Source organism: Alexandromys fortis, unplaced genomic scaffold (assembly GCF_014885135.2).
Source record: "Alexandromys fortis isolate MF-2015 unplaced genomic scaffold, M_Fortis_MF-2015_v1.1 scaffold_86, whole genome shotgun sequence".
NCBI classification, from domain to species: domain Eukaryota; kingdom Metazoa; phylum Chordata; class Mammalia; order Rodentia; family Cricetidae; genus Alexandromys; species Alexandromys fortis.
The window spans coordinates 2529686-2556683 of record NW_026067965.1 but is presented as its reverse complement, the minus strand read 5'-3'; the positions used below and the strand labels follow the sequence as shown (position 1 = coordinate 2556683).

At 49.1% G+C, this 26998-nt stretch overlaps 3 protein-coding genes across 5 annotated transcripts in view; all 3 read right to left on the bottom strand.

Annotated features, from left to right (window-relative positions):
• Ap3b2 (adaptor related protein complex 3 subunit beta 2) overlaps positions 1 to 11717 on the bottom strand; it is a 35321-nt gene extending 23604 nt beyond the window's left edge. Inside the window, exons 1-4 of the mRNA XM_050154117.1 lie at positions 11167 to 11717; positions 813 to 888; positions 608 to 682; positions 209 to 304 (exon numbers count right to left, since the gene is read on the bottom strand). Coding sequence (XP_050010074.1) covers positions 209 to 304; positions 608 to 682; positions 813 to 888; positions 11167 to 11279 — 360 coding nt within the window. The 5' untranslated portion in view covers positions 11280 to 11717. The remainder of the gene's footprint in view (positions 1 to 208; positions 305 to 607; positions 683 to 812; positions 889 to 11166) is intronic.
• Positions 11718 to 11910: 193 nt separating this feature from the next.
• On the bottom strand, positions 11911 to 23430 carry LOC126508688 (uncharacterized). 3 transcript variants are annotated; one of them, XM_050154052.1, is made up of 6 exons: positions 23358 to 23430; positions 14937 to 14954; positions 14172 to 14189; positions 13606 to 13807; positions 13204 to 13454; positions 11911 to 12017 (listed from the first exon to the last, which is right to left on the bottom strand). In XM_050154052.1, exons 2-6 carry the CDS (start codon positions 14952 to 14954, stop codon positions 11985 to 11987), a joined length of 522 nt encoding a protein of 173 aa, XP_050010009.1. In that variant the 5' UTR covers positions 23358 to 23430; the 3' UTR covers positions 11911 to 11984. The 3 variants fall into 3 exon arrangements, with proteins under 3 accessions (XP_050010009.1, XP_050010008.1, XP_050010007.1); XM_050154051.1 differs by lacking the exon at positions 23358 to 23430 and adding an exon at positions 16178 to 16321; XM_050154050.1 differs by lacking the exon at positions 23358 to 23430 and having other exon boundaries at positions 14815 to 14950.
• On the bottom strand, positions 20727 to 25930 carry LOC126508630 (uncharacterized). Its single transcript, XM_050153969.1, has 6 exons — positions 25751 to 25930; positions 21989 to 22042; positions 21473 to 21669; positions 21374 to 21390; positions 21054 to 21286; positions 20727 to 20834 (listed from the first exon to the last, which is right to left on the bottom strand). The coding sequence occupies exons 1-6, from the start codon at positions 25928 to 25930 to the stop codon at positions 20727 to 20729; spliced, it is 789 nt and encodes a 262-aa protein (XP_050009926.1).
• Between the last annotated feature and the right edge of the window lie 1068 nt (positions 25931 to 26998).

Below are 26998 nucleotides of genomic sequence, written 5' to 3'. Positions count from 1 at the left end.
GGGGGCAGTAACATGGGCTCTGGGCACCTAGCTCCTATCCCAAGTTCTTTCTAAGTCTGGCTTCTACCTGCGTAGGCTTCACTGGTCCTTTGCTCTCCTCTGAACCTGACTTTTCCTGCTGTAGCAAGTAGGAAGACCTCTCCAGAGCCTACCCGACATTCATGGATATAGTTCCAATGACGCACAGGCCCCCATGCAGACCTCTGACCTTTAGGCCACGCTGGAAGGTAGAGATGGACAGAAGGGCTAGGTCCTGCTGCTCCTCAGCGTATCGGACCAGGTACACGTAGACAAGCTTCTTCACCTAGGAGAGAGCAGGTGTCCTGGCTGGTGTCCCAGCAGGGGGTAGCACCTTCACCGCCCGGATGCCATAACCACCCATGCATGCAGCTATGGTTCATGGGTCAAGTTCGTCCAGTAGGAGACAGCAGCCTTAAGTGTGTCCCCAGCCCTCTACCCTGATTGACATCCAGTTCAGGGACATAAGGACAGGGACAGCTTGAGCAGGTCAGTCCCCCAAGGGTTAAATAGTTTCCTTCCTTGCCCTCAGCCCAGCTTGAGTTCAGTCCTGGGTTGGGATGGGAGCCCATCTGTGGACGGTGCTCACCTCTATGTTCTTACAGGCTACATTCTTCACCACGGCAGGGAACAGGTCTGAGGCGTTCTTCCCCCGGGCAATCATCTGTGTGTTAGGATCAGAGAGGAAAATAAAAGGGGAGGGGCGGAGCATTGGTTAGGGCAAAGCCTGATACATACCCAGGGTCATTGCTCTGGGACAGCCACTCCCATCACCCAGGGGAAACCCCTCTTACTGCCACAATCCTCTTCATGGCCTCCAGCTTGAGGGAATCTTTATTGGTGTCCAACATCTCTTTCAGGTCATCGTGCCTGGTGGGAGGCACAGAGGGTCAGATAAGGAGCAGGGTGGGCATGAATCACCACCAGTGTCCAGGTAGGACTCAGGTTAAGTCCAGTCCAAGGAGGGACCAGAGCCAGGGGATACAGGCAGGGAGTGGAAATGGGTAAGCTCCAGATTAGGGGTTCAGGAGAGACTTGTGGGCCAGCCACTGTTATGGGCTGGATTGTGTTCACTGGCTAAAAGAAAGGATGTTGAAATGCTAACTCCCAGCACCTTAGAATTTTTGGAAATCGATTTGTCAAGGGTGTGAGCTGGGAAGATAGCTCAATTACTGAAGTGTTGGCTCCGAAAGCCTAGGAGCCTGTTCACTCTCCAGAGCCCACATAAAAAGCTGAGTGGAGTGGAAAGTGCCTATAATCCCAGCACTGGGGAGGTGAAGACGGGAACTTCCTGGGGCTCACGGGGCAGCCAGTCTGGCTAAGGTGTGAGCCTCAGGTCCTAGTGAGAGACCCTGTCTGAAAAAAAAAAAAATCAGGTGATGGCTCCTGAGGAATGAAGCCCAAGGATGACCTCTGACTTCCAGACACACACACACACACACATACCCCCATATATATAAAGATGGAATGACAGATGTTTCTTGGTTTATGGTGGCATTGTGTCCCCATAAACCCACTATAAAGTGAGCGTATCAATATGAAAATATATTTAATACACTTCAACAGCCAAACATCACAGAATAGCCTGGATTATCTTCAATGTTGCCAGAAGGCTTATATTAGCTGATACACAGGCACAACACTAAAGTATCACACTGCACATGACCAGCCTGGGAAAAGAACAAAACTCCAAGTACTTTCTGTAGAATGCACACCACTTTCACAGCACCTCGAACGCTCACAGGTGCAACCATCATCAAGGTGGGGACGACCTGTACTGAGATTAAACAAAGCCACAGTTGGGTGGCTCCCTAGTTCAATAAGTCTCCTGCCTTTGTTGTTGTTGTTGTTGTTAGTTCATTTGGGACAGATCTTGCTTTATAGCCCAGGCTGGACTCTTACCTCAGCCTGATGATTCTCCTGTCTCAGCTCCTGGAGTGCTAAGATCACTAGCCTACACCACCACACCCAGATCCCCTGGAATCCCATTAAAAAAGGCGAGTCACAAAGGAAACACTGTAAAGACACAGGACTGAAGATTTACATCTGTAAGCCAACAAATGAAGATAGCCAGCAAGCCAGAAGGATTCCCCACTGGGTTTCTAGGGAGCATGACCTTGCTAACTAACTGGGGTGGTTTGAAGGAAAATGGTCCCCAAAGGGAGGGCACTACTGGGAGGCGTGGCCTTGTTGGAGGAAATGTGTCACTGTGGGGGAGGGCTTTGAGGTCTCTTTTCTGAAACTTCATTCGGTGTGACAGTTGATTTCCTGTTTCTTACAAGATGTAGCTCTCTGGGCTTCAGCCTGTCTGCCTGCACACTGCCACGCCTTCATGAAAGTGTAAGCAAGCCACCTTCAATTAGATGTTTTCTTTGTAAGAGTTGCCATGATCATGGTGTCTCTTCACAGCAGTAGAAACCCTAGCTAAGACACTAACACCTTCGTTATAGACTCTAGGCCTTCTGAGCTGAAACAGAAAGTTTCTATTCTAGGATCTGAGATGAAGCTCAGCTGTTAGGGTGCTTGCTTAGCTGCACAGAGTTCTGGGTTTGACCCCCACCTGAACTGTGCGCAGTGGCACATCCAGGCTCAGGAATAGGAGACAGGAGGCCCAGGAGACCCTGTTCCCAATCAGTAACCCAGCTTGTGGTTCTTTCTTACTTTGACCATAGAAAACTAAACCAGTCATGATGGGACACACATTTAATCCTCACCCAGGAGTCAGAGGCAAGTGGATCTCTATGAGTTCCAGGCCAGCCATCACTGCACAGTGAGACCCTGTCTCAAAACCCAAACCAGTCAAACAACAACAGCAAAATTCAGAGAGCCAAGGGACAAAGGAAAGGTTGGGGTAGAAAGATAAGGCCTAGCTCGACAGATGGGAAGAACCGAGGGAGAGGAACTGGGTATCAAACAAGGGTAGGAGACTAGGGAGATGTGTCGTTATGTGCTTTTCATGCGAGCGTGGGGACCTGAGATTGCTTCCCAGCATTCATTAAAAGCAGGGCACAGTGGCAACTGCTTGTAATTCCAGTACCCGGGAGGCAGAAACTGGAGGATCTCTGGGGCTTGATCGCTAGTCCACCTCATCAAAACAGTCAGAGCCAGCAACCAGTGGGCGAGGCCTTGCCTCAATTAAACAAGGTGGGTGGTTCCTGAGGGACACAGGGTAGGTGTCTGGCACCCACACACATGTGCACCTGCATAGTGCCCCTGTACACACACACACACACACACACAAAAGAAGAGTATGATGCTCTTTCCCCACGTCAAACATGTTTGCAGGTCTAGGCCTTACGGACCAAAATGAATCCAAGAACCAGACAACTCCCAAAGATTCCATGGGTGGCCTCATGTCCAAAGTCAATCCTGTCAGTTAGCATTGGGTAGCCATTTATTAAGGTACAACGTCCAGTCCTAGGAGAGGGGCCAATGTGTCTGCTCTTGAGACAGAGAAATCAGCAGCCTACATCATGAGAAAGAGAATCTCCTTTACACATGTCCCAGTCATGTGTGTGAGCCTAACAGAAAAAATGAGGAGGGGCAGGAGCACTAAGAAACCCATGTCCCAAGAACTTTAGGAAGCTTCGTTCCTCACCCAGCCTCCATATGCACGTGTGCATGACACACACATGAGCATTGTCGTACACCCAAGTCAACACATGCGTATGTACATGGGAAATGTCTTTTCGGAAAAGATTTTTGATAGAAAAGCAAAGTAGAAAAAGGATGCCTTTTAGAACACAGAGGCCCTTGCTAGCTGGCAGATGATGGGCAGAACGCATCCAGCCCTGCACGTGTTAGCTCAAGGTACCCTTTCCTGGGTGCCCCCAACACCAAAAAAAATTTGGTGCTCTTAAAGCAAAGACCATAAGACAAACACTTTGTCCCTCTCACTACCATAAGGGGAGTTATTCCTTAAAGAAACTGTACTTCCTGATGGCAGGCTCCGTAAGACTCAGGAAGTATATGAAACTTATAAGATCAGGAAATGGGATTCACCAGGCCCCATCCTGTAATTGCGCAGAGGTAGCCATCTTGGAGAGGAGACTCTTCCACAAGCCCACTCAGAAATATGCAGGGATCTCCAGGGACACAGCTTTTGGGAGCTGTCGCCCATGCTGGACTGGATTTTTCGATGCCCCAGCTACCTTTGTGGGTAGCTGTTCACCCATACTCCTGGAATTCCCTGGCTCACTGAGCTGGACTTAGGTAGGATTGTTTCTTTAGTCTGTCTCTGGTGCCACATCTGGAGTGAATCTGTATCTGTTCTTGTCACACAACACTCCCAGACACAGACCTGGCTACCAGTCACTCAGGGGTGTTCAGCTGAGGTGCGGGCAGAAGCACAAACAATTCCACTGAGTCACTGGCATAACTTAGAGTCTTGGGAGCTGACAGAGGTGGGTACCAGCTTTCCCCACGTCTCAGTACTCACTGTTGTACCCCTCAAATAGACACTCCATGTTTAACTCACATATGAGTACCGCCCACATGTACCACTCACGTGTCCACTCCTGTGGGTCTACCTGTACCCCAGAGATAGAGCCATATCCCACACACACCCCTCACAGACACACATAATCACATACGTGAAACTGCAGACACATACCCACAAGCCCCGGGGAAACACACATGCTCACACAAATACAAAACAATACTGCGTCCTTCCACAGAAGCACTCTCAAGGCACAAACCCCCAGACACATTTCACCTACACACGTATAGATATATGCCGTAAGAGACCACTCCATGTTCCCCATGCTACCCTATAGACATACACAGGCCCCTTAGAGTCACCACAGCCATATACAATACACGGACAACCTTGACAGATTTGGTTACTCCAGGCTCATTCACCAGGATGGCCAGGGGACTTCAAGTCAGATGACGAGATCCTCTGACCGCCTGAGGCCCAGCCTGGTGTGGTATGGGGTAGGGCAATGGCCTGCAGTGGACAGAGCAGGCCAGTCTCCTTAACTGACAGTGTTCCCTAGAAGCTGGCTGCTTCACACATGGGTGTCCTTGCCATGCCCCAAATGCCTCAGGCCCCTGTCAAAAGCACACACCCTAGGCCATCCCAGCCACAAAACTGGTAATGCATTTTAGGCTCTTGGCCGAAGGGAGGGACACTGGGTATAAAACAGAGCTGGCAGAATTGATCTTCAAATGCCCACAACCCACACGATGCCTCTTGGAGTGAGGTGGCCTTTCTCCTCCTGAGCATGATGGACCCCACCCATGTTTTGCTCCCACTGCTCCCACTGGCTTCCCGTTCCCAGGAGGCAGAGGAAGGGAGAGGAACGCAGCAGTGCCTGAGATCATGAAATATTCACCTCCCAGTCGGATCCCTTTACCCTGCACTCATTCTGACCTGACCCCTGACCTACTCTGGGGTTAGCAGACTCTCCTGACTGTGGCTAGAGCCCTCCGGTGTATCAAACATGAACCTGGGATCAGACACATCCACCCACCCCTCAGTGGCCCCTGGGGCTCCCTCCCCAAGTTACGGTCAACACACCCAGAGAGGCTGCTCAAACTTGGATTGTGTTTGTTTCTGTCCCCAAACCTTATCCCGAGCCTACTCCAGCCAGGGCTTGGGGGTAGGGCAGTCAAGATGGGCCTTGAAGCCTTGAATGTTTCACCCTCTCCCTCCGCTCAGAGTTTATCTCACTTAGTCACACTCTCAACCCTCAGGTGTCCTGTGACCTCTACCTGAAGCCCCTCAGGCCTGGACCCTGAATATGTGTCTGATCCTACTCTACCAAGGAGGTTAAACAGGGAGCTGGGCTGAAAGTAGCAGCCACCCATTACCTGACCTCGGTTCTCTGGGGGCAGAGGCAGGGTGTTCTGTACCTTAATGGCTGGCTCTGGGTCTGGCCTTGGCCAACCTCAGGGCAAGGTCCTTCTATCGATGTTTCTGGGGCCGTGTCTTCCTCAGGAGCCTGCAGCCACCGAAGCTCCTCAGGCTTCAGGGCCTGGTACCAGGGTGGGGGCCCCCCTTCAGGACCAAGCACAGGACTGGACGCCTCCTCCTGCTCAGCCCCACTGGCCCCTGGCCTCACTACCGTCCCGGGGAGCTGCAGGAATCGCTGCATCTGGCATCAGGTCCAGCTCCAAGAGAGTACTAAGCTGGCAGCCAGCTGGGACTGCTTGTCATGCCCACTGCCACCAGAAGGCCCGCCCTGAAACTCGGTAACTAGACACTGGCCAGGTGGGAGGCTCTGGTTTCCCTCTCAAGGCTCAGAAGCAAAGCCACAGGAGATACAGATAGCTGGGGACGGGGACTGAGCCCATCCCAGTCTCTGGGCACATGAGAGGGTCAAGGGAAGAGTTTCTTTTTTCACTCCAAATCTCATAGCCATAACTGAACGGTAAATTTCCTCAGAACGGTGCTTCTGTCCTCCTAGGAATCTCATACATCCCTGCTCACTCCGGCCCAGGCTCTCATTCCTCATCAATCCTTCCAAAGCCAGTTTGTGCAGTTAATCTTGAATGTGAGTTTGTAGGATATAGAATAATCTAAAAAAAAAAAAAAAAAGCACCAAACCTGCAGGCTTGTCTGTGAGGGAATATTTAGATTGCTCTAATAGACACGGGAAGATCCATCCTAAGTGTAAGGGGCAACTTCCCATGATGGGGGCACCTGACTGAATAAAAAGGAGAAAGTGGGGGCTGTAAAAATCTCAGTGGATAGGAGTTTTGACTGTTCTTCCAGACGACCCAGGTTCTATTCCCAGCACCCCCATGGCAGCTCACAGGTGTCTGTAACTCCAGTTTCAGGGGTTTCCACAGACACCAGCACATGTGTGGTTCACAGAGAAGCATGCATGCAAAACACCCATATACATAAAATAAAAGTAACAAATTTAAAAGAATTACAGCAGGAAAGAGGGAGGGAGGGAGGGAGGGAGGGAGGGAGGGAGGGAGGGAGAGAGAGAGAGAGAGAGAGAGAGAGAGAGAGAGAGAGAGAGAGAGAATATGAAGCCCACCATTCATTCATCTTCTTGGCTTCATGACTGAGGTTGTCTTATGTCCAACCTCAAACCCTTGCCATCACATCTCCCCAACATACATCCTCAGCCTATGAGCTAAAATAATCCCCTGCTTAAATTGCTTTTTTTCAGATGTTTGATCAAAGCAATAGGAAAGAAAGCACTTATGTCCCCCGTCTCCCTAGTGTAGGTCAGGACATCTTAGCATTTCTACTGAGCACAGCTTGGCACCTGAGAAACTTTTACACGACTCTGTCTGCAGGAATCTAAAGCAGGCACACACATCAAGCATTTACTGGCAATCAATCCAAAAGAAATTACAACAGTTCCTTGGGGCTGGAGAGATGACTCAGCAATTAAGAGTGCTGGCACTGAAGACTAGAGTTCAGATCCCAGCATGCATGTAAAAGCCAGACATGGTCCTGTTCACCCCTCTAACCCAGCGCTGAGGGGGCATGGAGAGAGCAGAATCTCTGGGCATGGCGGCTGCCAGCCTAGAGGAAATCTGTGAGCTCAGTTCAGTAAGAGACCCTGCATCAAAGAACAAGGCGGAGGATACCTTCCTGTAGTTTGCTGGCATGCCCACCCACACATACATGTGCATGTACACCACATATACTTCACACGCATATATACACACATACACATAAAAATAATAACAAGAGGCCGGGCGATGGTGGCGCACGCCTTTAATCCCAGCACTCGGGAGGCAGAGGCAGGCGGATCTCTGTGAGTTCGAGACCAGCCTGGTCTACAGAGCTAGTGCCAGGACAGGCTCCAAAGCCACAGAGAAACCCTGTCTCGAAAAACAAACAAAAAAACAAAAAACAAAAAAAATAAGATAACAAAACCAGATATTTACCACAAATAATGTTACCTTTCGGGACTAAAGTAAATTTGCATATGAATGACACGGATGTGCTTGCTTGGGTAACACTACATCCAAAGACACACTGACTTGATCCATGCTGAAGAATAAGGGTAGGACCATGTCAGGAGTCCCCAGTTCTGTAACTAAACCATTATGTTTCTGTAAAAGCAGAGATTTTTGTATGTACAACTGAAAGTGCTGTGATTCATGGCATGCCAGTCTCCAGGGAGAGTCTCCAGTGTGCACCAAAGTGTGTCAGGCGGTGTCAGTGTCTGGTGTGATCAGGTCAGAGTTGTAGCATGCGATGTTCTGTTTAGAGTCACAGCTGCAGGAAAGTCACAGTAGGCAGGACAGGTCAGGACTCCCCACTTCCATTATGTGCTTGATTTTGAATTCATTTCAGGTTTTCTGGGTTCAGAATCCTTTACTGCTGCCAAACTTTTTGTGAATGCTACATTCAGTTAGCTGACCCAGTTGAGAGCTTCAGTTTAAACAGCCTTGCTTTAGTCCGGCCTCACGCCTAGCCACTCAACTCTAATTAACATTTCCCCTTGTCTCTTGCTCAACTCAGATCTCTTTCTTTCTTTCTTTCTTTCTTTCTTTCTTTCTTTCTTTCTTTCTTTTTTTTAAAGGTTTATTTATTTCTTTATTTCACAGTTGTGAGTGTTTTGCCCGCATATATGCATGGGCATCGTGTGCATGTTTGTGTGGTGTTCAAGGAAGTCAAAAGTGGGCATCAGATCCTCTGGAGCTGGAATCGGAGGTAGTCATGAGCCAGCATGTGGGTACTGGAAATCAAACCTGGATCCTCTTAAAGAGCCACAGGTGCTTTTAACCACTGAGCCATCTCTCCAGCCTGCCACCCCCCACTTTTCACTTTCCTCACTCCAGCCTGAGATTCTTTCAATACACAAATCTGGTGAGAGTCCCCACTTAGAACCCTCATTCATTCTAGTGACTTCCAGTGATTCCAGTCACACTGTGCTGACACCAGAAGAACCTACATATTGCTTTCCTTAGTCCTCCGGGCTGTAAGAAGTATAAGTAAAATATGCTTATTTATTTATTATTTATTTGTAGCTCTGGCTGTCCTGGAACTGGCTATGTAGACCAGGCTGGTCTTGAACTCAAAGAGCTCTTCTTTTTTTTTTTTGTTTTTGTTTTTGTTTTTTTCGAGACAGGGTTTCTCTGTGGTTTTGGAGCCTGTCCTGGAACTAGCTCTTGTAGACCAGGCTGGTCTTGAACTCACAAAGATCCGCCTGCCTCTGCCTCCCAAGTGCTGGGATTAAAGGCGTGCGCCACCACCGCCCAGCTCAAAGAGCTCTTCTTGTCTCTACCTCCTGATTGCTGGGGTTAAGGTGAGCAACCCTGCACCCAGCTGTACTGTCTTTTCTACCAAGGGGAGTCTTTACTAAACTGTTACATAGAGAGAGAGAGCACAGGCTCCATCTCCTTTGTCTCAGGTTTCCTCTTCTCAGCAGAGTCCTGTAGCACTGGATGCCATGAATTCTGGAGATGCTCATAGCCTAACATTTGTCTAAGATTAAAGTATGTGCCCAAGGCTGCATCCTGTGCCAGGTGGTGTTGGCACAGAGCTTTAATCCCAGCACTTGGGAGGCAGAGACAGGTGGATCTCTGAGTTCAAGACCAGCCTGGTCTACAGAGTGAGTCCCAGGACTGTAGTGGTATATAATTTTTCTTTTGATAAATAAATCTTTTGTGACGACCAGAGGCAAAACTAAAGTCACTAGAGGTCAGACAATGGTGACGTGCGCTTTAATCTCAGGATTTGGGAGACAGAGTTGTTTGGATCTCTGTAAATTAAAGGCCACCCTGGGCTACAAGATCAATGCAGAAACAAATCCAGGTGGTGGTGGTCTACACCTTTAATCCCAGCACTAGAAGGAATAGGAAATGAGAGGAGAGAGAGGTTTAGTCTGCTTAGTCTGCAGTTACCTGGCCTTGGTAGAGGTAAGATGTCTCTAGTGGCTTGGCTACTTTGCTTTTCTAGTTTCCAGGTTGAACCCCAATTTTTGCCTTGGGTTTTTTATTATTCATGCTACTTTTGTTACCCAGCATGGGGCTCGAAGCCACGACCCTGACATTAAGAGTCTCATCCTCTACTGACTGAGCTAGCCCACTGAGTCGAGAGAGGCTTAGTCTGTTTACGGTTGCCCAGCCTTGGTGGCGGTAAGACATCTCTAGTGGCCTGGCTGCTTTGCTTTTCTGGTTTTCAGGTTGAATACTAATTTTTACCTCTGGGTTTTTATTATTCCTGCTACACAGGTCAGCCAGGGACTCACAGAAAGTCGATCCCAAAATAAAACAAAACATACCAACAAACAAAAAAAAGCTGCACCCTGTTCTCAAAAATTACACTTTGATTATCAGTTGTACAGGGTTCGATGCTGTTAGCACCCACCTAAGCTGTGAGGCCTAGTATTGCCCACCCAGAGTGAAGGACAGAGTAAACGTTTCATTGGTAGTAAAAATCCAGAGGGACTCCCACTAGGTGCACCTGCCGGCCCAAATCCCCTCTGCAGAAGACAATTTGCTTGCTCCTAGTGCTTTGGACTGTGTGGTCATTTCCCTGAGATCCCAGACCCATTTCTTATGTGTGTCCCTAAAAACGGAACCAGCCTCACACTCCCCCGCTGACCCTAGAAGCTGAACGGCCACTGCTTCATTCTTGCTCCTTCAGAGCAATCTGTGGTCTCCTGTTCACTGCTGTATTGCGTGACCAGCAGGTCTACACACTAAGCCTCTAACAAATGATTGCTATTGAATTCATGAACAAATAAACGAGTGAGTCAGAGGTCAGGGGCTGAACCATACTTTAGACAATCAGGCCTGAATCACAGCGCAGTGAGGGGTGGGGTGGGGAAGAGGGAGAATGAGGTGGGAGATGGGGGGAGGGAGGATGAATTTGTAGGAGGAGCCAGTTTCTCAGTCTACAGCCTGAGCTGGCTTCCTGGTGCAGCCCAGACTAAAACTCCAGTTCACGAATTTAGACCCCCTCCCCCACGGTGCTGGGTTTGGGGTTTTGTTTTGATTTTCTCCTTGAACCAACTCAACCAGTGAATAAAGGCTGCAAAGCAGGGATATAGGGGCAGCTGTTCCTTGATAACCCCGCCTTGCTGGTCCCTCCCTCACCAGCCTCGGGTCCCCTGGGTCGCTTAAGGCGACCCTGCACAGAGCCTATGGGCCAGTCCTGGGCCTCCCGGGCGCTGTCCATGGTGCCCGCACATAGACCGCGTCCGGGCCTGCGCTTCCCTAGCTCACCGCTTGTAGTCGGAGGAGAAGATCCCGCCGCTCGCCGGGTCATGGCCATATTCCGGTTCCCCGGGGCCGGCCGAGCCGCCCTTGTCTTCGCTGTAGGCTGGGGCGGCCGACATGGGTCTGCGCTGAGGAGCGAGTGAGCGGCTGGACTGGGCTACGGCCGAGGCAGGGGACGCAGGCCTAGCTCTGCAGCGCTGCAAATCTGCGCGGTGGAGGCTGCGCGCGGATTCGGCAATCAGGGCTGCACTCTGAGATTCTTAAAGGCACCAGTACCACCGCAGAGTGCAGGGGTTTGGGTGAGCTCACCGGCAGGAGGAACAGCGCCTGCCTCGCCCCAATCTCTCAGAACCCCCTGTCACCCATGTCTCCGCACTTAATGCAACTGCAAGCACCTGCAGGTCTGACAGTGAACCAGCACAGCCTTGGGACGGATGTGGACCTCCTGTCGCCAACCCTGATCACCTGACCTCCAAGGGTCCGCCCACCCACGCAGTGAAGGAAGGGGGTACTCTGAAAGAAGGCACTGATTGAAACATCGGCCTTGGAGAATTAGGGATGGTACCTTTCCAACCTCATTTTTCACACAGCCTAAATACCTCTGGCGGCCACCTGCCTACTACATGAGAAGCTTAGCAGCTTCCTGGAAGAAGAGGAATTTAAGGGCAGGCTGACCCAGGAAACAAGCACAAGGGCATTCTGGGAGCAGAGTAATTCCAGATGAAGTAGAGAGAACAGCCAATGTCTTAATTAGGTTTTAGAAAATACTTTAATGATTCTTTCTGAAGCCTCTTCTGGCCTGCTCAGTAGGGCCCAAGGTCTCATTAATCCATGGTTAAGTCCAAGTCCATTGGCATCTAGGAGGGAAGAGAGAAGTAACAGACTGAGTTAGGGTCTAGTCTAACCTCCAGGTCTCAGGAACTTCGTGATTCCTGGAGCTCAGCTCCCAGGACCCAAGGGAGGGAGGGGGAAGGGAGAGAGAAGGAAACAAGGAAGGAACAGGACTGGATGGAGAGAAAGCCCTAAACTAGGCTGATGTATGGGTTACATCTCTTTGGGCTAGAGTTTGCGCAGGAGGCTGAGTGGTTGGAACCCCTGGTAAGGCCTGGAGACTGGAAGACTTCCCAAGGGCTGTCTTGATTTGCAGAACTAGGATTCTCAAAACTCCAAGATCAGAATTGGTGGGCTGCTTTGAAATGGGTGGGACTCAGCAAGCTGAACTTTGGGTCAATGGGAGGTGAAGGGCTCTCTCTAGTGGGCCCAATATGGCAAATAAGGCTCTGACTGGTCTTGTCCTCCCCTTCCCCTCACCCTGCTGAACTGTTAGATGATGTTCCTAAGCCAGCCACCAAGAACTATTTCACTTCATCTTCCTGAGGCTGACCACCAAGGTCCAGTATCAAAATATTTAAACTCAGCAATCAAAAGGCCCTTTTGTCGACCCTAATTAGCATGCCCAATCAAAGCAAGCCAACTCATCCTAACAAGGAGTTACCCTTTTCTCTTCATAAGCTGCCATTTGCCTATGGGCCACATCTGCCTTCCCTTTATCCAAAGGCAGTCCTTTGTTCTTCTGAGGAAATATCTCTTCCCCTTCTCCCTTGCCCCTTTCTCCCTTCTCCCTTGTCTCTTATTCCCTGCCGTTGTCCCTCTGGGGTAATTCTCCTTTGTGCTGAGAACTTGGTCTTGGTGTGTCCTTCTAGAAAGTTCTACTGAAGGAAGAAGAATTAGGGGTTGGGCTAGCACTGGGGCAGGAGATTGGTAGTATTCAGTAAATATGTCTGGCCAGGATATAAGAACTGGGGCTTGAGGCCAGCCTGGCAAGGGGCTCAAAGGGGCTTCATAGTGTGTAACTTCAACAAGTAGGCACAGTGATTTGTTTCTGGGGTGTTTTGGATGCCAGAGTGAAGACCTGCAGTTTAGAAGAACCTGGACCGAATGTAGTAGGGGTGAGGAACAGCTGAATTTCGCTGGAGCAGGTTGGCATTTGTTAGCAAAGTTGGGGCTGGCATGGGGATATACAGCTAGAGGAGAAGAGCTTACTGAGTCCATGCCCAGCAGGTTCAGGGCAAAGTGCACACAGTTGCTGCTGGTTGGATGATAGGGAGGAGGATCACTGTCCATAGCTTCTCGCACCCGGCGCTCCAGCTCCTCAGGGTCAATGTGGCGGCGTCTGCGAAGCACTCGCCAGAGCCTTCGAGAACGCTGCAGTGCCCGGTGACCCTGTTTGCACACCACACCTTCACAGTAACCCAGAAGCGTCTGTAGTCCAGCGCTGCTGCTGGAGGTCCTGCCTGTGGGGATAGCAGAGCCCAGTGCAAACAGGAGCTGGCATTTCCTCAAACTGAAGTCCCACCCCTGGGCTGCCCCTCCCCTTTTTAGAGACCTACACTTTCATCCCAGGGCAGTCCCCACCCCACAACTCACCAAATTTGTTTTGCTCACCCTCAAAGTGTATGATCTCTCCGTGGCCGCAGTAAACACCCACGTGGGCTCCAAGCCACTGTGCCTTAGGAGACTGCAGTCTGAACAGGAAGAGGTCTCCAGGCTGAGGGTCCCCTTTGTCTAACTCCACCTCCTGGAAGTGCTGACCCATGAATGCCTCAGAGAAGAAGAACTTCAAGGTCCTGGATGCCCCAGCCAGGGTCTAAGAGGAGAAATGGCACAGACTACAGGGTGGATGCAGAGGCACAGCTGGGTCATTCTGCTCATCACAGAGGTAGTCCTGGCTTGGGGTAGGGCCCTAGGCATAAGGTCTTCACCGCTTTCTGCCTCAATACCCATAAGGGACTCCAGAGATCTGAAAACCACAGATGTACCGTGCTCTGAGCCACCCTTAAGGATCCCATACTGTGCAGCAATTGGGACTTCCTCACCACACAGTTATCCCATATCCCCAAATCCTGCCACTCTTTTCTCCTCCCTCTCCCGGTTCCTGGATCTCCTTCCTCATCGGTCTTCCATCTTGGTATTCCTACAAGCAACACTGGATTCTGGGTGTCAGCGGGTACCTGGGTTGAGAAGTAGGCCTGAAGAAACAGGAAAACTTCAGTGAGATCTGGACCATGGTAGACACCTCCCAAGTCGAATAACCTCAGTAGCAAATGTCCACTCATTCACGCCTTGTTACCATTCTCAAGATAGGTGTAGTATTCTTATTTTCAGGAGGACATTGAGGACTGGCAAATCTTGCTAGAACACATACACACAGCTAACCTGTACCGTGCGACCATCCTGCATCCCATGTACTAAATAAATACTGTGAGTTTATATGTGTGTGTGTGTGTGAGAGAGAGAGAGAGAGATAGATACACACATAGAGAGAGAGAGAGAGAGAGAGAGAGAGAGAGAGAGAGAGAGAGAGAGAGAGATATTCAGTTTAGTTTCTCATCTTTACTGGGAACAGAGGGCGCTGGAAACTTGGAAGGATGATTTCAGTGCCCTGGTTCTACCTGAGCTTTGGTTTCAGAGGAGAGAGAGAGAGTGGGGAGCACTATATTGGGGATTGCTAAAGGACATGAGAGCAACAAGTGACCCCTCACCCCAGGACTCTGGGCATCTCTGTGTCCTTGTGCCCTTGGTCAGGGGTCATTCTCTCTAACATCCACCAGATAGGGAGAACACCTTCCTCCCAGCTCCCCTCCCATCCCATACCCACGGGGTCAAGCAGAAGTCACAGCTGTGGAAGGCAGGGGACTGTCCTGGCCCCTGTTGAGACCGCTGGTACCCTGCCTGGGGAGGAGACAAGATGAGGCAAGGACTTCTGCTCCATTTACCTGGCATGTGATGCTCATCTAGGGAGAGAAAAACCAGTCATGACCACCGGGTTCGTCCCCTGTCCTCTCTGCTCTGGCTGCTCAGTATCTGGGTGTTATGCATAAACCTGCTCTAGATGGCTGATTGCACGTTGAGAGACCTGTCCCCTCTCCATATGGGACATCAAAAAGTCCCTTCTCTCTCGACCTCAACTTCCTCATCTGTAACCTGGGGACATTAATGTTGGTGAACTGGGCATCATCTGACCACTGTGAAGCACTGAGAGCTCTTTGTGATCCTTACCAGGCCAGAGGGTTTATCTAAGGTTTATCTGAGGTCTAGTTGGCTCCTGAACTTGCACTTTTGCCTGAAGTGGAGGGCTGCAGAGAATACCTTTCTCGGTTGAGAGGAGAAGAACAATAAGTCCCAAAGGCTGGTAGCCTCCCGTGACCCCTGCCTCACAGATTAAAAGGAATCACTCAACCAGAAAGCCCAGACTCTCCCTCAAATTTCCCACTGTGGGGGCTGAGGGCAGAGAGCCACGCTGGCTGCCATCAGCTGGGCCTTTGCCCCTTCACACAGGGCTCCAGGTCCATGGCTGCTGTTCCACCAATAATGAAAAATAATGCCTGTTGCCAAAGCTCTATGAAGGCTCCAGTTATCCCAACAACAATGTCATGTAGATCCTACTGTCGTTCTCATTGGGAAGAAGGGAAAAATGGGTCTGGGGAGGTTGTTATGGTTACATCTAAAAAAGCAGTAGAAGCAGTGTTCAGACTGAGCTGATCTGACTTAGCCAGGGTATGGGACTGTCTCTGGAATGCCAGGATCTCTTGAATGATACATTGAATCCCACCTCCAGCCCCCACCATCTGTTTACTTCCTGACTAGAGGAGCAGCTACCCTTGCCTTTAGCATTCATTCATTTAGTTGTTAAAAGGAGAAAGAGCAACACCCTGGAACCATCAGAGCCTGGGACACAAGTTTTCCAATTCCACCGCCCAGGGCCTGAAAATGCTGCCCACCCTTTTGGGGATCCAGGTGGAGGCCTGAGTCCTTCTTTCTGTCACCCTGGCTATCAGAAACAGAGCAGTGTCAGGGTGTCTCTGTGACTGACTTTGGGGTCACTGCTCCCAGCCAGGTACCTACAGCTAAAGCAAGGTCAGAGCGGAAGCCCAACTCTTCTGACCATTTTTCCCTTTCTGGGGGCTCTGGCTACTGTCACCCCCCCCAAATCTGAGCTCATAGCTAAGCTGCTTACCTTTTAGTGACCACACTTCACTCCTTATGAGAAGTTCGTCTTCTGTGACCAGAGGAAAGAGGACAAGTTTCCATGGATCAGGCAGATAAAGGGGCTAAGCAGGAAGTTCTGGGGCCAGATTCTGGGCACCGGTGTCTTAGCCAATCTGAGTGAGGCAGTGGCACTTCCCCTATGACCATGGGGTGGGCAAGATGCCAGAGCCTGTGGGCCTGGGTCCAGGTAGGTAAATGGCTCCTCCTTCCCCTCCTCCCACCTTTCATCATCTGGTCTCTGACATCCATGACTGCCCGTTCTCCTCAGCTCCATTCCCTCACTCCTCACTGGCCTCGGAGAACTCAAGGCTTACCCCTAAACTGATAGTTTAGTATAAACTCCAGACCTAGGCCCTTAGAAACTGCAGCTTCTGGTGAATATGCTAATCAGATCAGGAGCCATTAGCTTCCCCACGACTGCTTAAGTAGTTGCCTGGTTACCTGGTATCCTCTATGCATGCTGAGAGAAAAGAAGCCTCCTGCTGATTTAAAATACAATCTATGCCCTATTCATAATTTTACTGAAAAGAAACCTTTCATCTGACCACCTAAAATTATAGCGTATACACTAACCACCCCTCTAGAATCCCCTGATGATCAATTCCTTCCTAACTTTCTCCACTAAGCAGTTCACTGGACCTGCACTAGCCACTTCTACCAGTAAGCTGAAAGTCACAGGTCTGTGTGTGAGTGTGTGAAGACTTTTATCTGATTTTTATGGGGCAAAAGAATCCCAGCTCTGGAACCAGCAAGGGCTGGGGAATTGCTGGTTATAAGGGTGTGTATGACTGGGAACCTTTGTAATGGGTAGAACAAAAGAGAAAAGGAAAAAGAGAGAAAACAGGAATAAAGAAACATAGATAGATGGAGCCTGTTGTGAGTAGATTTCTTAGCCCCCAGACTTTATTTGCTTATTTCTTAGCCCCCAGCTCCCTTTGCTTATTGTGGTGTCCTTGATTGAACCCTGAGAGGGGTTTCTTAAGAGCTGAACTCTTAGGGGCCACACTATTAATTGTTCTATGTAGGCGCTGTGAAGACAAATTTTTATCTCTTTTTCTCCTAAAAGTATAAAGAAGAAACAATCATTTAAATCAATAACTATGAGACCATCCTTTAGGTAAAAGAGAAGGCAAAGGAACATCAGACTGTACAGGGCCCATTGGCTGAATCACATTAACAGCACTTGGATCAGTTACCATTCTCCATTTTACAGATTTCTTTTTAATAACAAATATAGGAAATCCCCACAGGGGATTCTTCAGGATGCTGAGTGTTTAACTGCTGTGGGAGAATGCTCTTGCACACTGTAAAGATTTGTCACTCATATTGGTTTAATTAAATACTGATTGGTCAATAGCCAAGCAGGAAGAAGTATTGGGTGGGGTGACCAGACTAAAAGAATTCTGGGGAGTTGAAAGGCAGAGAGTCAGTTGCCACCCAGACACAGAAGAAGCAAGATGAGAATGCTTTCTGAGACTAGGTACCAAGCCACATGACTAAACATAGACAAGAATTATGGTTTAATTTATGCTGTAAGAACTAGTTAGTAATAAAGTTGAGCAATAGGCCAACCAGTCTATAATTAATATAAACCTCTTTTTTTATTTGGGACTGAATGACTGTGGGACCAGGTGGGACAAAAACTTCCATTTTTATTTAACTGCTCCTGTACCAGCTGTCCTAAGGCCTGCGGTTTCTCTATTGTTAAAGCCATTGCTCAACCCATACAGGGTTCAGTATTCATTCATCTTCTTGGCTTCATTGAGGTTGTCCTATGTCCAGCCTCAAACCCTTGCTATCACATTTCCCCAACATACATCCTCAGCCTATGAGTTAAAATAAAGCCCTGCTTAAACTGATTTTGTCAAATGTTTGATCGAAGCGATAGGAAAGAAAGCGCTTATGTCCCCTGTCTCCCTAGTGTAGGTCAGGACATCTTAGCATTTCTACTGAGCACAGCTTGGCACCTGAGAAACTTTTACACGACTCTGTCTGCAGGAATCTAAAGCAGGCACACACATCAAGCATTTACTGGCAATCAATCCAAAAGAAATTACAGCAGTTCCTTGGGGCTGGAGAGATGACTCAGCAATTAAGAGTGCTGGCACAGAAGACCAGAGTTCAGATCCCAGCACGCATGTAAAAGCCAGGTATGGTCCTGTTCACCCCTCTAACCCAGCGCTGAGGGGGCATGGAAAGAGCAGAATCTCTGGGCATGGCAGCTGCCAGCCTAGAGGAAATCTGTGAGCTCAGTTCAGTGAGAGACCCTGCATCAAAGAACAAGGCTGAGGGTGACAAAGAAGGACATCTCCCTGTAGTTTGCTGGCACGCCCACCCACACATACATGTGCACAAAAAGCACACACATACACTTCACACGCATACACACATACACTCACATATACGTGTAAAGTTAAGAAGCAGATAACAAAACCAGTTATTTGTCACACATAATTTTACCAGTCAGGACTAAAGTAAATTTACACACTAATGAGAGAGATGTGTTTGTTTGTGTAACACTGCAATCAGAAGACACACTAATTTGACACATGCTGAAGAATAGTGGTAGGACCATGTCAAAGTCACTGTGTCTGTAACTGGACCATTGTATTTCTGTAAGAGGAGATTGTGGCATGAATTTCAATTGGTCTTCATAATAAAAATCCAGAGTCAAAATGAGGTAAACACTGAAAGATCAAAGAAGTAGAGGATCCAGCCACTAGAGAGACTTTAGACAAGCAGGGGTGAATCACAGCACAGTGAGGGGTTGAGTGGGGAAGAGGGGGAGAATGAGGTGGGAGATGGGGGGCAATGAATTTGTAGGAGGAGCCAGTTTCTCTGTCTACAGCCCCAGCAGGCTTCCTGCAGTTCCTGCAGTTGCCAGGACTCAAACTCCACTTCAGGACCTCAGACCATTCCTCTAAGGTGTGTTGGGTTTGGGTTTTGTTTTGTATTGTTTGTTTGTTGTTCCTTGAGAACAACACCTGGTGGGCCCCTCACCCACCAGCCTTGAGTCCCCTGTTTGCTTAAGGAGAGGTTCCCAGGTTGCAGGAACCCAGGTAAGCACCTCAGGAGCCCCCCTCTCCCCATCCTCAGGGGTCGTGGTGAGCAAACTTGGGGAGGAGGAACAGCGCCTGCCCAGCCCTAATCTCTCAAGAACCCCTTGACACTCACATCTCCGCACTTAAAGCAACTGCAAGCACCTGCAGGTCTGACAGTGAGCTAGGCTGCTGGATGTTGACAGTACAGCCTTGGGAGGGATGAGGACCTCCTGCCACCAACCCTGATCACCTGACCTCCAAGGGTCCGCCCACCCATGCTTTGGAGAATTAGGGATGGTACCTTTTCAATCTCCATTTTCACACAGTCCAAGTCCATCTGGGGGCAACCTGCCTACTATGTGAGAAGCTTAGCAGTTTCCTGGAAGGAGTGGAATTTAAGGGCAGGCTGACCCAGGAAGCAAGCACAGGGGCATTCTGGGAGCAGAGCAGATCCACAAGAAGTAGAGAGAACAGCTAAAGTCCTAATTAGGTTTTAGAAAATACTTTAATGATTCTTTCTGAAGCCTCTTCTGGCCTGCTCAGTAGGGCCCACGGTCACATTAATCCATGGTTGAGTCCTTGTCCATTTATTTCTAGGAGGGAAGGGAGAAGTTACAGACTGAGTTAGGGTCGGGTGTAATTGCCAGGTCTCAGGGACTTCGTGATTCCTGGAGCTTAGTTCCCAAGACCCAAGGGAGGGAGAGAGGGAGGCAGGGAGAGAGAGAGAGAGAGAGAGAGAGAGAGAGAGAGAGAGAGAGAGAGAGAGAGAAGGAAGCAAGGAAAGAACAGGTCTGGATGGAGAGAAAGCCCTAAGCTAGGCTGATGTATGGGTTACATATCTTTAGCTAGAGTTTTGGGCATGGTGCTGAGTGGTTGGAACTTCCAGTAAGGCCTGGAGACTGGAAGACTTCCCAAGGGCTGTCTTGATTTATGTTACTGGAATCCTCAAAACCTCAAGAAGAATATTGGTGGGCTGGGTGAAAATGGGTGGAACTCAGAAAGGTGGATTTGGTCGATAGAAAGAGAAGGGCTCCAGTAGACATGAGCAGGCAATCACGGCTCTGGCATATCTTGTCCTCCCCCATTCCCTCTGTCTAGCTAAACTGTTAAATTAAAGCGGCCACCAAGGTCTATTCTATTATTTGGCCACTTCCTCCTCCTGAGGCTGACCACCAAGGTCCAGTTTCAAAATATTCTTCCTTTGTGTACCCTAATTGACATGCCCAATCAAAGCAAGTCAACTCATCCCAACAAGGGGTTACCCTTTTCCCTTCATAAGCTGCCATTTGCCTATGGGCCACATCTGCTTTCCCTTTATCCAAAGGCAGTCCTTTGTTCCTCTGAGGAAATATCTCTTCCCCTTCTTCTTTGCCCCTTTCTCCCCTCTCCCTTGTCTCTTATACCCTGCCTTTGCCCCTCTGGGGTAATTCTCCTTTGTGCTGAGGAACTGGTCTTGGTGTATCCTTCCAGAAAGTTCTACTGAAGGAAGAAGAATGAGGGGTTGGGCCAGCATCGGGGCAGGAGATTGGTAGTATTCAGTAAATATGTCTGGTCAGGATCCAAGAACTGGGGCTTGAGCCCAGCCTGGCAAGGGGTTAAAGGGGCTTCATAGTGTGTAACTTCAACAAGTAGGCACAGTGATTTGCTTCTGGGGTGTTTTGGATGTCAGAGTGAAGACCTTTAGAGTGTGTGTGTATGTGTGTGTGTTGGGGGGGTATTTTGCAGGAGCAGGTTCTCTAGATGCATTTGTTAGCAAACATGGGGCTGGGATTGGATTTGTGCAGCTAGAGGGGAGGAGCTTACTAAGTTCATGCCCAGCAGCTTCAGGGCAAAGTGCACGCAGTTGTTCTCAACAAGATGATAGGGAGGAGGGATGCTGTTCATCGCTTCTCGTACACGTCTCTCCAGCACCTTGGGGTCAACGCCACCGCGTTTGCGAAGTACACGCAAGAGCTTTCGGGAGTGTTTCATCGCAAGGAGGCCCTGTTTGTACACCACACCTTCCAAGTAACCCTGAAGCTTTTGTCGTATACTATCTAAACCTTCGATGGATATCGTGCCTGTGGAGATAGCAGGCCCAGTGCGAATCAGAGACAGCATTTCCTCAAACTGAAGTCCCACACCAGTGCTGCCCCTCCCCCTTCCAGAGATCCACACTTCCATCCCAGTTTTCACCCCACTACAGCACCCCTGTGACTGGTCACATCTGTTTCCACTCACACTCAAAGTGTATGATCTCTCCCTGGCCGCAGTAAACACCCACGTGGGCCACAAAGGGCACCGGCACCGGAAACTGAAACTCAAACAGGAAGAGGTCTCCAGGCTGAGGATTGCCTTCCTCTAACCCCACCTCCTGGAAGTGCTGACCAATGAACTCCTCGGAGAAGAACTTCAAGATGCTGGGTGCCCCTGCCAGGGACTAAGAGGAGAAATGTCACAGATGCAGGGTGGATACACAGGTATAGCCGGGTCATTCTGTTCATCACAGAGGTAGACCTGGCTCGGGGTGGGACTCTACTCTGCTCTACACCAGCCTCCCTGTCCTTAAGGGACTCTGGAGACCTGAAAACCACAGATGTAAGTTGCCCTGAGCCACCCTTGTGGATCCCACACTGCCTAGCAGTTGGGCCTTCCTTGCCGCCCAGGTTTATCCACTATTCCCCAATCCCGCCACTCTATTCTCCTCCCTCTCCCAGTTCCTGGATGGCCTTCATCATCTTCCAACTTGGTATTCCTACAAGCGACACTGGGTTCTGGTTATCAGCAGGTTCCTGGGTTGAGACGTTGTCCCCCTGAAGAAACAGGAAAACTTCAGTGAGATCTGGACCATGATAGACACCTCCCAAGTCCAATAATTTCAAAAGTAAACGTGTATTCTCATTTACTGCTTGTTACCATTCTCGAGATAGGTGTAGTATGCTTATCTTCAGGGGGAAATTGAGGAATATCAAATCTTGCTACAGTACACACAGCTAATCTGTGCCCGTGTGACCATCCTGCATCCCATGTACTAAATAAATACTGTGTGTTTTTTTTCTATAAAACAGAGGAATCCAGCGTAGTTTCTCATCTTCACTGGGAACAGAGGGCGCTGTGGATGTAGAAGGATGATTTCACGGCCCTGGTTAAACCTGAGCTTTGGTTTCAGGGGGGGGGGGCATTGAGACATTGCTAAAGGTCCTGAAAACAACAGGTGACAACTCACCCCACACATCTCTGTGTCCTTGTGCCCTTGGTCAGGGGTCACTCTCTCTAATATCCACCAGATAGGGAGAACACCTTCCTCCCAGCTCCCCTCCCATCCCATACCCACAGGGTCAAGCAGAAGTCACAGCTGTTGATGGCAGAGGACTATCGTGGCCTCTGTTGAGACAGCTGGTACCCTGCCTGGGGAGGAGACAAGATGAGCCAAGGACTTCTGCTCCATTTACCTTGGAAAAGAGTGAGCCCATCTAGGAAGAGAAAAACCAGTCATCACCACCAGGTTCATCCCCTGTCCTCCCTGTTCTGGCTGCTCAGTATCTGGGTGTTGTGCATAAACCTGCTCTAGATGGCTGATAACAGATTGAGAGACCTGTCACCTCTCCATATGGGACATCAAAAAGTCCCTTCTTTCTGGACCTCAACTTCCTTATCTGTAACCTGGGGACAATAATGTTGGTGAGCTGGGCATCAACTCACCACTGTGAAGCACTGAGAGCTCTTTGTGATCCTTACCAGGCCTGAGGGTTTATCTAAGCTTTATCTGAGGTCTAGTTGGCTCCTGAACTTGCACATTTGCCTGCAGTGGAGGGCTGCAGAGAATACCTCTCTCTCAGCTCAGAGGACAACAATGGGTCCCAAAGGCTGGTGGCCTCCCTGTGATCTTCACCCAGTTGGGGATCCAGACTTGGGGGCCTGAGTCCTTCCTTCTGTACCCTGGCTACCAGAAACAGAGCTGTGGCAGGGTGTCTGTGTGACTGGCTTTGGGGTCACTACTCCCAGCCAGGGACCTACAGCTAAAGCAAGGTCAGAGGGGAAGCCCACCTCTTTTGGCCATCCTTCCCTTTCTGGGGACTCCGGCTACTGTCAGACCCCCCTATCTGAGCTCATAGCTAAGCTGCTTACCTTTTAGTGACCACACTTTACTCCTTATGAGACGTTCGTCTTCTGTGACCAGAGGAAAGAGGACAAGTTTCCATGAATCTGGCAGATAAAGGGGCTAAGCAGGAAGTTCTGGGGCCAGATTCTGGGCACCGGTGTCTTAGCCAATCTGAATGAGGCAGCAGCAATTCCTCTATGACCCTGGGGTGGACAAAAATCCAGAGCTTGTGGGCTGGGGTCCAGGTAGGTAAATGGCTCCTCCTTCCCCTCCTCCCACCTTTCAACATCTGATAAGTGACATCCATGACCGCCCTTTCTCCTCAGCTCCCTTCCCTCACTCTTCACTGGCCTCGGAGAACTCAAGGCTTCATCTCCACCCTGCCTTGGACAGAGAACGGGAGCTAGCTTTCAATCCCCAGAATTATTGAGGTTTGCTTTATGCTCTGTTCTAGGGGACATGCTTGCACCCTTGCAAGTGTATCTTGCAGGTTCGGGTGTAGTGTTCTGTGAGCACATGCTGGGTCAAGGTGTTTGACAATATTACTCATATCACTTCTACCTATAGTAACTTCATTTTTTCTACAGTTTTCTGTCTGTTAAGAGGGATGGTAAGGCCGGGCGGTGGTGGCACATGCCTTTAATCCCAGCACTTGGGAGGCAGAAGCAGGCGGATCTCTGTGAGTTCGAGACCAGCCTGGTCTACAAGAGCTAGTTCCAGGACAGGCTCCAAAACCACAGAGAAACCCTGTCTCAAAAAAAAAAAAAAAAAAAAAAAAAAGGGATGGTAAGATTTCCTGCTTAGTACAGGGGCAGAATTGTCTTCCTTTCTTCCTATAGATTTTGCTATGTTGAGTTGGAAATGCTTATTACATCTAAACCTTTTATGACTGTTGCATCTTTGGATGAGCTAATGTTTATCAATATGAATGACCCCCACAGCTCTGCGAATGCTCGAGTTGAAGTCTTGACCTAACACTAAGCTTGCTAATTGCATCCATGTCTCTTATCACTCATTTGCTTTCCTTTTTCCTGTTGACGTGCATTCTGTTTGTGTCTTTGCGTTTACGTTTGATTTTGAGATGGGAGTCTCACTTGTTGCTCAGGCTGGTCTCAGCTCTAGGCTCAAGTAAACACTATAGAGCTGGCTTTATATTACTGTGTTTAAAATACATACGTAGAATATAATTGGGTCTTCCTTTTCAATCCAGAAATATTTAATGTGATGAATTGATATGGTTAATCTTTGGTCTATCATTATTTACAGGTTTTCCCCTTCTGGAGTGTGAGCGTGTGTGTGTGTGTGTGTGTGTGTGTGTGTGTGTGTGTGTGAGCATGTGTGTGTGTCAGCGTATGTGTGTGTGTATGAGAGAGAGAGCATGTCTGTCTGTCTGTGTGTGTATTCTTTTGTTCTCCGACTCTTGTCTCCTTTTAGTATATTTGAATAATTTTACTAATCCACTTTAAGATGGGCATGACAGCACACACCTGTAATCCCAGCACCCAGGAGGCTGAAGTAGGAGGAACTGAGAGTTTGAGAGCAGCCTGGGCTACATAGTGAGTTCCAGGCTCACCTGGGTTATATAACCCGTGTCATATAGTAAGACTCTGACTCAAATAGACCCCACTTTAATCATCTGCTGGCATTTAGCTCCATTTCTTTGTTTTATGTATTATCAGTCTCTTTAGACATGATAATGTAACTAGTTTTCCAGCTGGACAGTTAGGGTAATTGGTTAGAGTGTGGTGCTAATAATAAAATAATATGTACTTTACACAAACTACTTCATTATGGAGCGTGTATCTGCACAGCCAATCCCTTCCTGTCTTGTGTCGTGTTTGTCATATGTACGTGATACACTCCACGGGACAGTTTTATAAATTTTGCTTTAAAACGTTGTGTGCTTTAAGAGAGAGTAAGGATGCCCCTCACAGTTACATGCTTGACGGTCTAAGTGTTTCTCTGATACTATTTCTCTACACACAAATGAAATTCCTTCACCATTTTTCATGGGACAGCTGACTGATATGAACCCTCTGAGTTTTATTTGCAAACAACTTTGTCTTTATTCATCCTGTTGGACAGAATTGTGTTCTAATGTTTTCTTTTTAAATTTTTTCTTGATTCTTTGTGGGTTTCTCATCAGGTATCCTGATCCCACTCCCATCCCTTCTCTTCTGCCCTCTGCCCTGCAACCTCCGCCCCCACACCCTGAAAACAAAGTTTAAAAGTAGAACCAAAAAAAGAAAAAAGAAAAAAGACATCAAAACATCATGGAAGCTGTAGCACAGCCCAGTGAGGCACACAGTATACCCTTTAGCGTATACATCTCACTTGTACGTGTTCATTGCAATGTGTTACCCATGTGGTTCGAGGACTCTGGCCTGTGCTGCACCCTCAACACTGGCCCTCACGACACTATCTTGGATGTGCTATTGTTGCCTTGTGCCCTGGGGATCCTGGAGCTGTGGATCTGCAGGTCCAGCCCCTTCCCATGCTCCAGCAGTTCATAGATGAGGTGGGTGCTGAGGTGGGCAACTGTGTAGTCCTGGCTCTGGGCCTGAGTGGGAGCTGACTTAGCCTGCCAGCTTTCCCTCATTGTCAGCACCCAGGGGAGAGCTCACCAGCCCTGCCCTGGCCAGCTCACCTAATGAAGCAGACAGTGAGGAGTGGGGCCAGGTCCCCTGCCCTCACACCCCAGGTTCACCTCACCTGCGCTTACAGCAACAGGACCTGCTCCACTCTTTTGCCCAGGTGAGGGGCAGGCCCAGCTCTTGTTCTCATGGCCCCAAAGTCAGTTCTCAAGCCTGTGGCAGGCAGCAAGGCTGGGAGGTATTTTCTTTCCCTTTTAATCCCAGATCACACCAGGGGTAGGGAAGGGTGGGGTGGGCAGCTCTTCTCTCACATTGGGTCCCAGCACACCTGAGGCCCCACCAACAGGCTCAGCTCTAGTGTGCTGCCCAGGTGAGGCGCTGTGCCTGCTCTCCCGTGTGCTGCAGCTGGTGAGGGCAGGGCCCGTTCTCCCACCCTTGCGTCCCTGTAGAGAATTTTCTCTATGGCATCTGGACTTCATCTTAGCAGGTGAGGAGTCAATGAAGGTGCGCACTGTTGAGAATCACAGCCTGTATTGTCCTTGGCTGCTCTCGGGTTCTCCTTATCTTTGCTCTCTCTATCTCTATCTTGATTGTGTTGTGTTTGGGGTGCGATATTTGTGTTTCCCTTGTCACTGTTCCAGCAAATTCAATGTGAGTTTTGTCTTTCACCTTTTGCTTTTATTCCCGCACATTTTCTGCTCTACTTTCTTCTGTTCTAAAACTCCAATTAATAATATCAGCCTAGGGAGTGAAGAGATGGTTCAGCGGGTAAGAGCACTAGCTGTTTATCCAGAAGAACCGGGCTCAAGTCCCAGCATCTACTTGGCAACTCAGAAAGGTCTGCAACTCCCGTTCCAGGGGATCTGGCACCTTCACACCAATGCACATAAAAGAAAGTTAAATAAATTATTTAAAAAATAATTATATCGGCTGGGTCGTGATGGCACATGCCTTTAATCCCAGCACTTGGAAGGCAGAGAAAGGCGGATCTCTGTGCGTTAGAGGACAGCCTGGTCTACAGAGCAAATTCCAGGACAGGCTCCAAAGTTAAAGAGAAACTCTGTTTCAAAAAA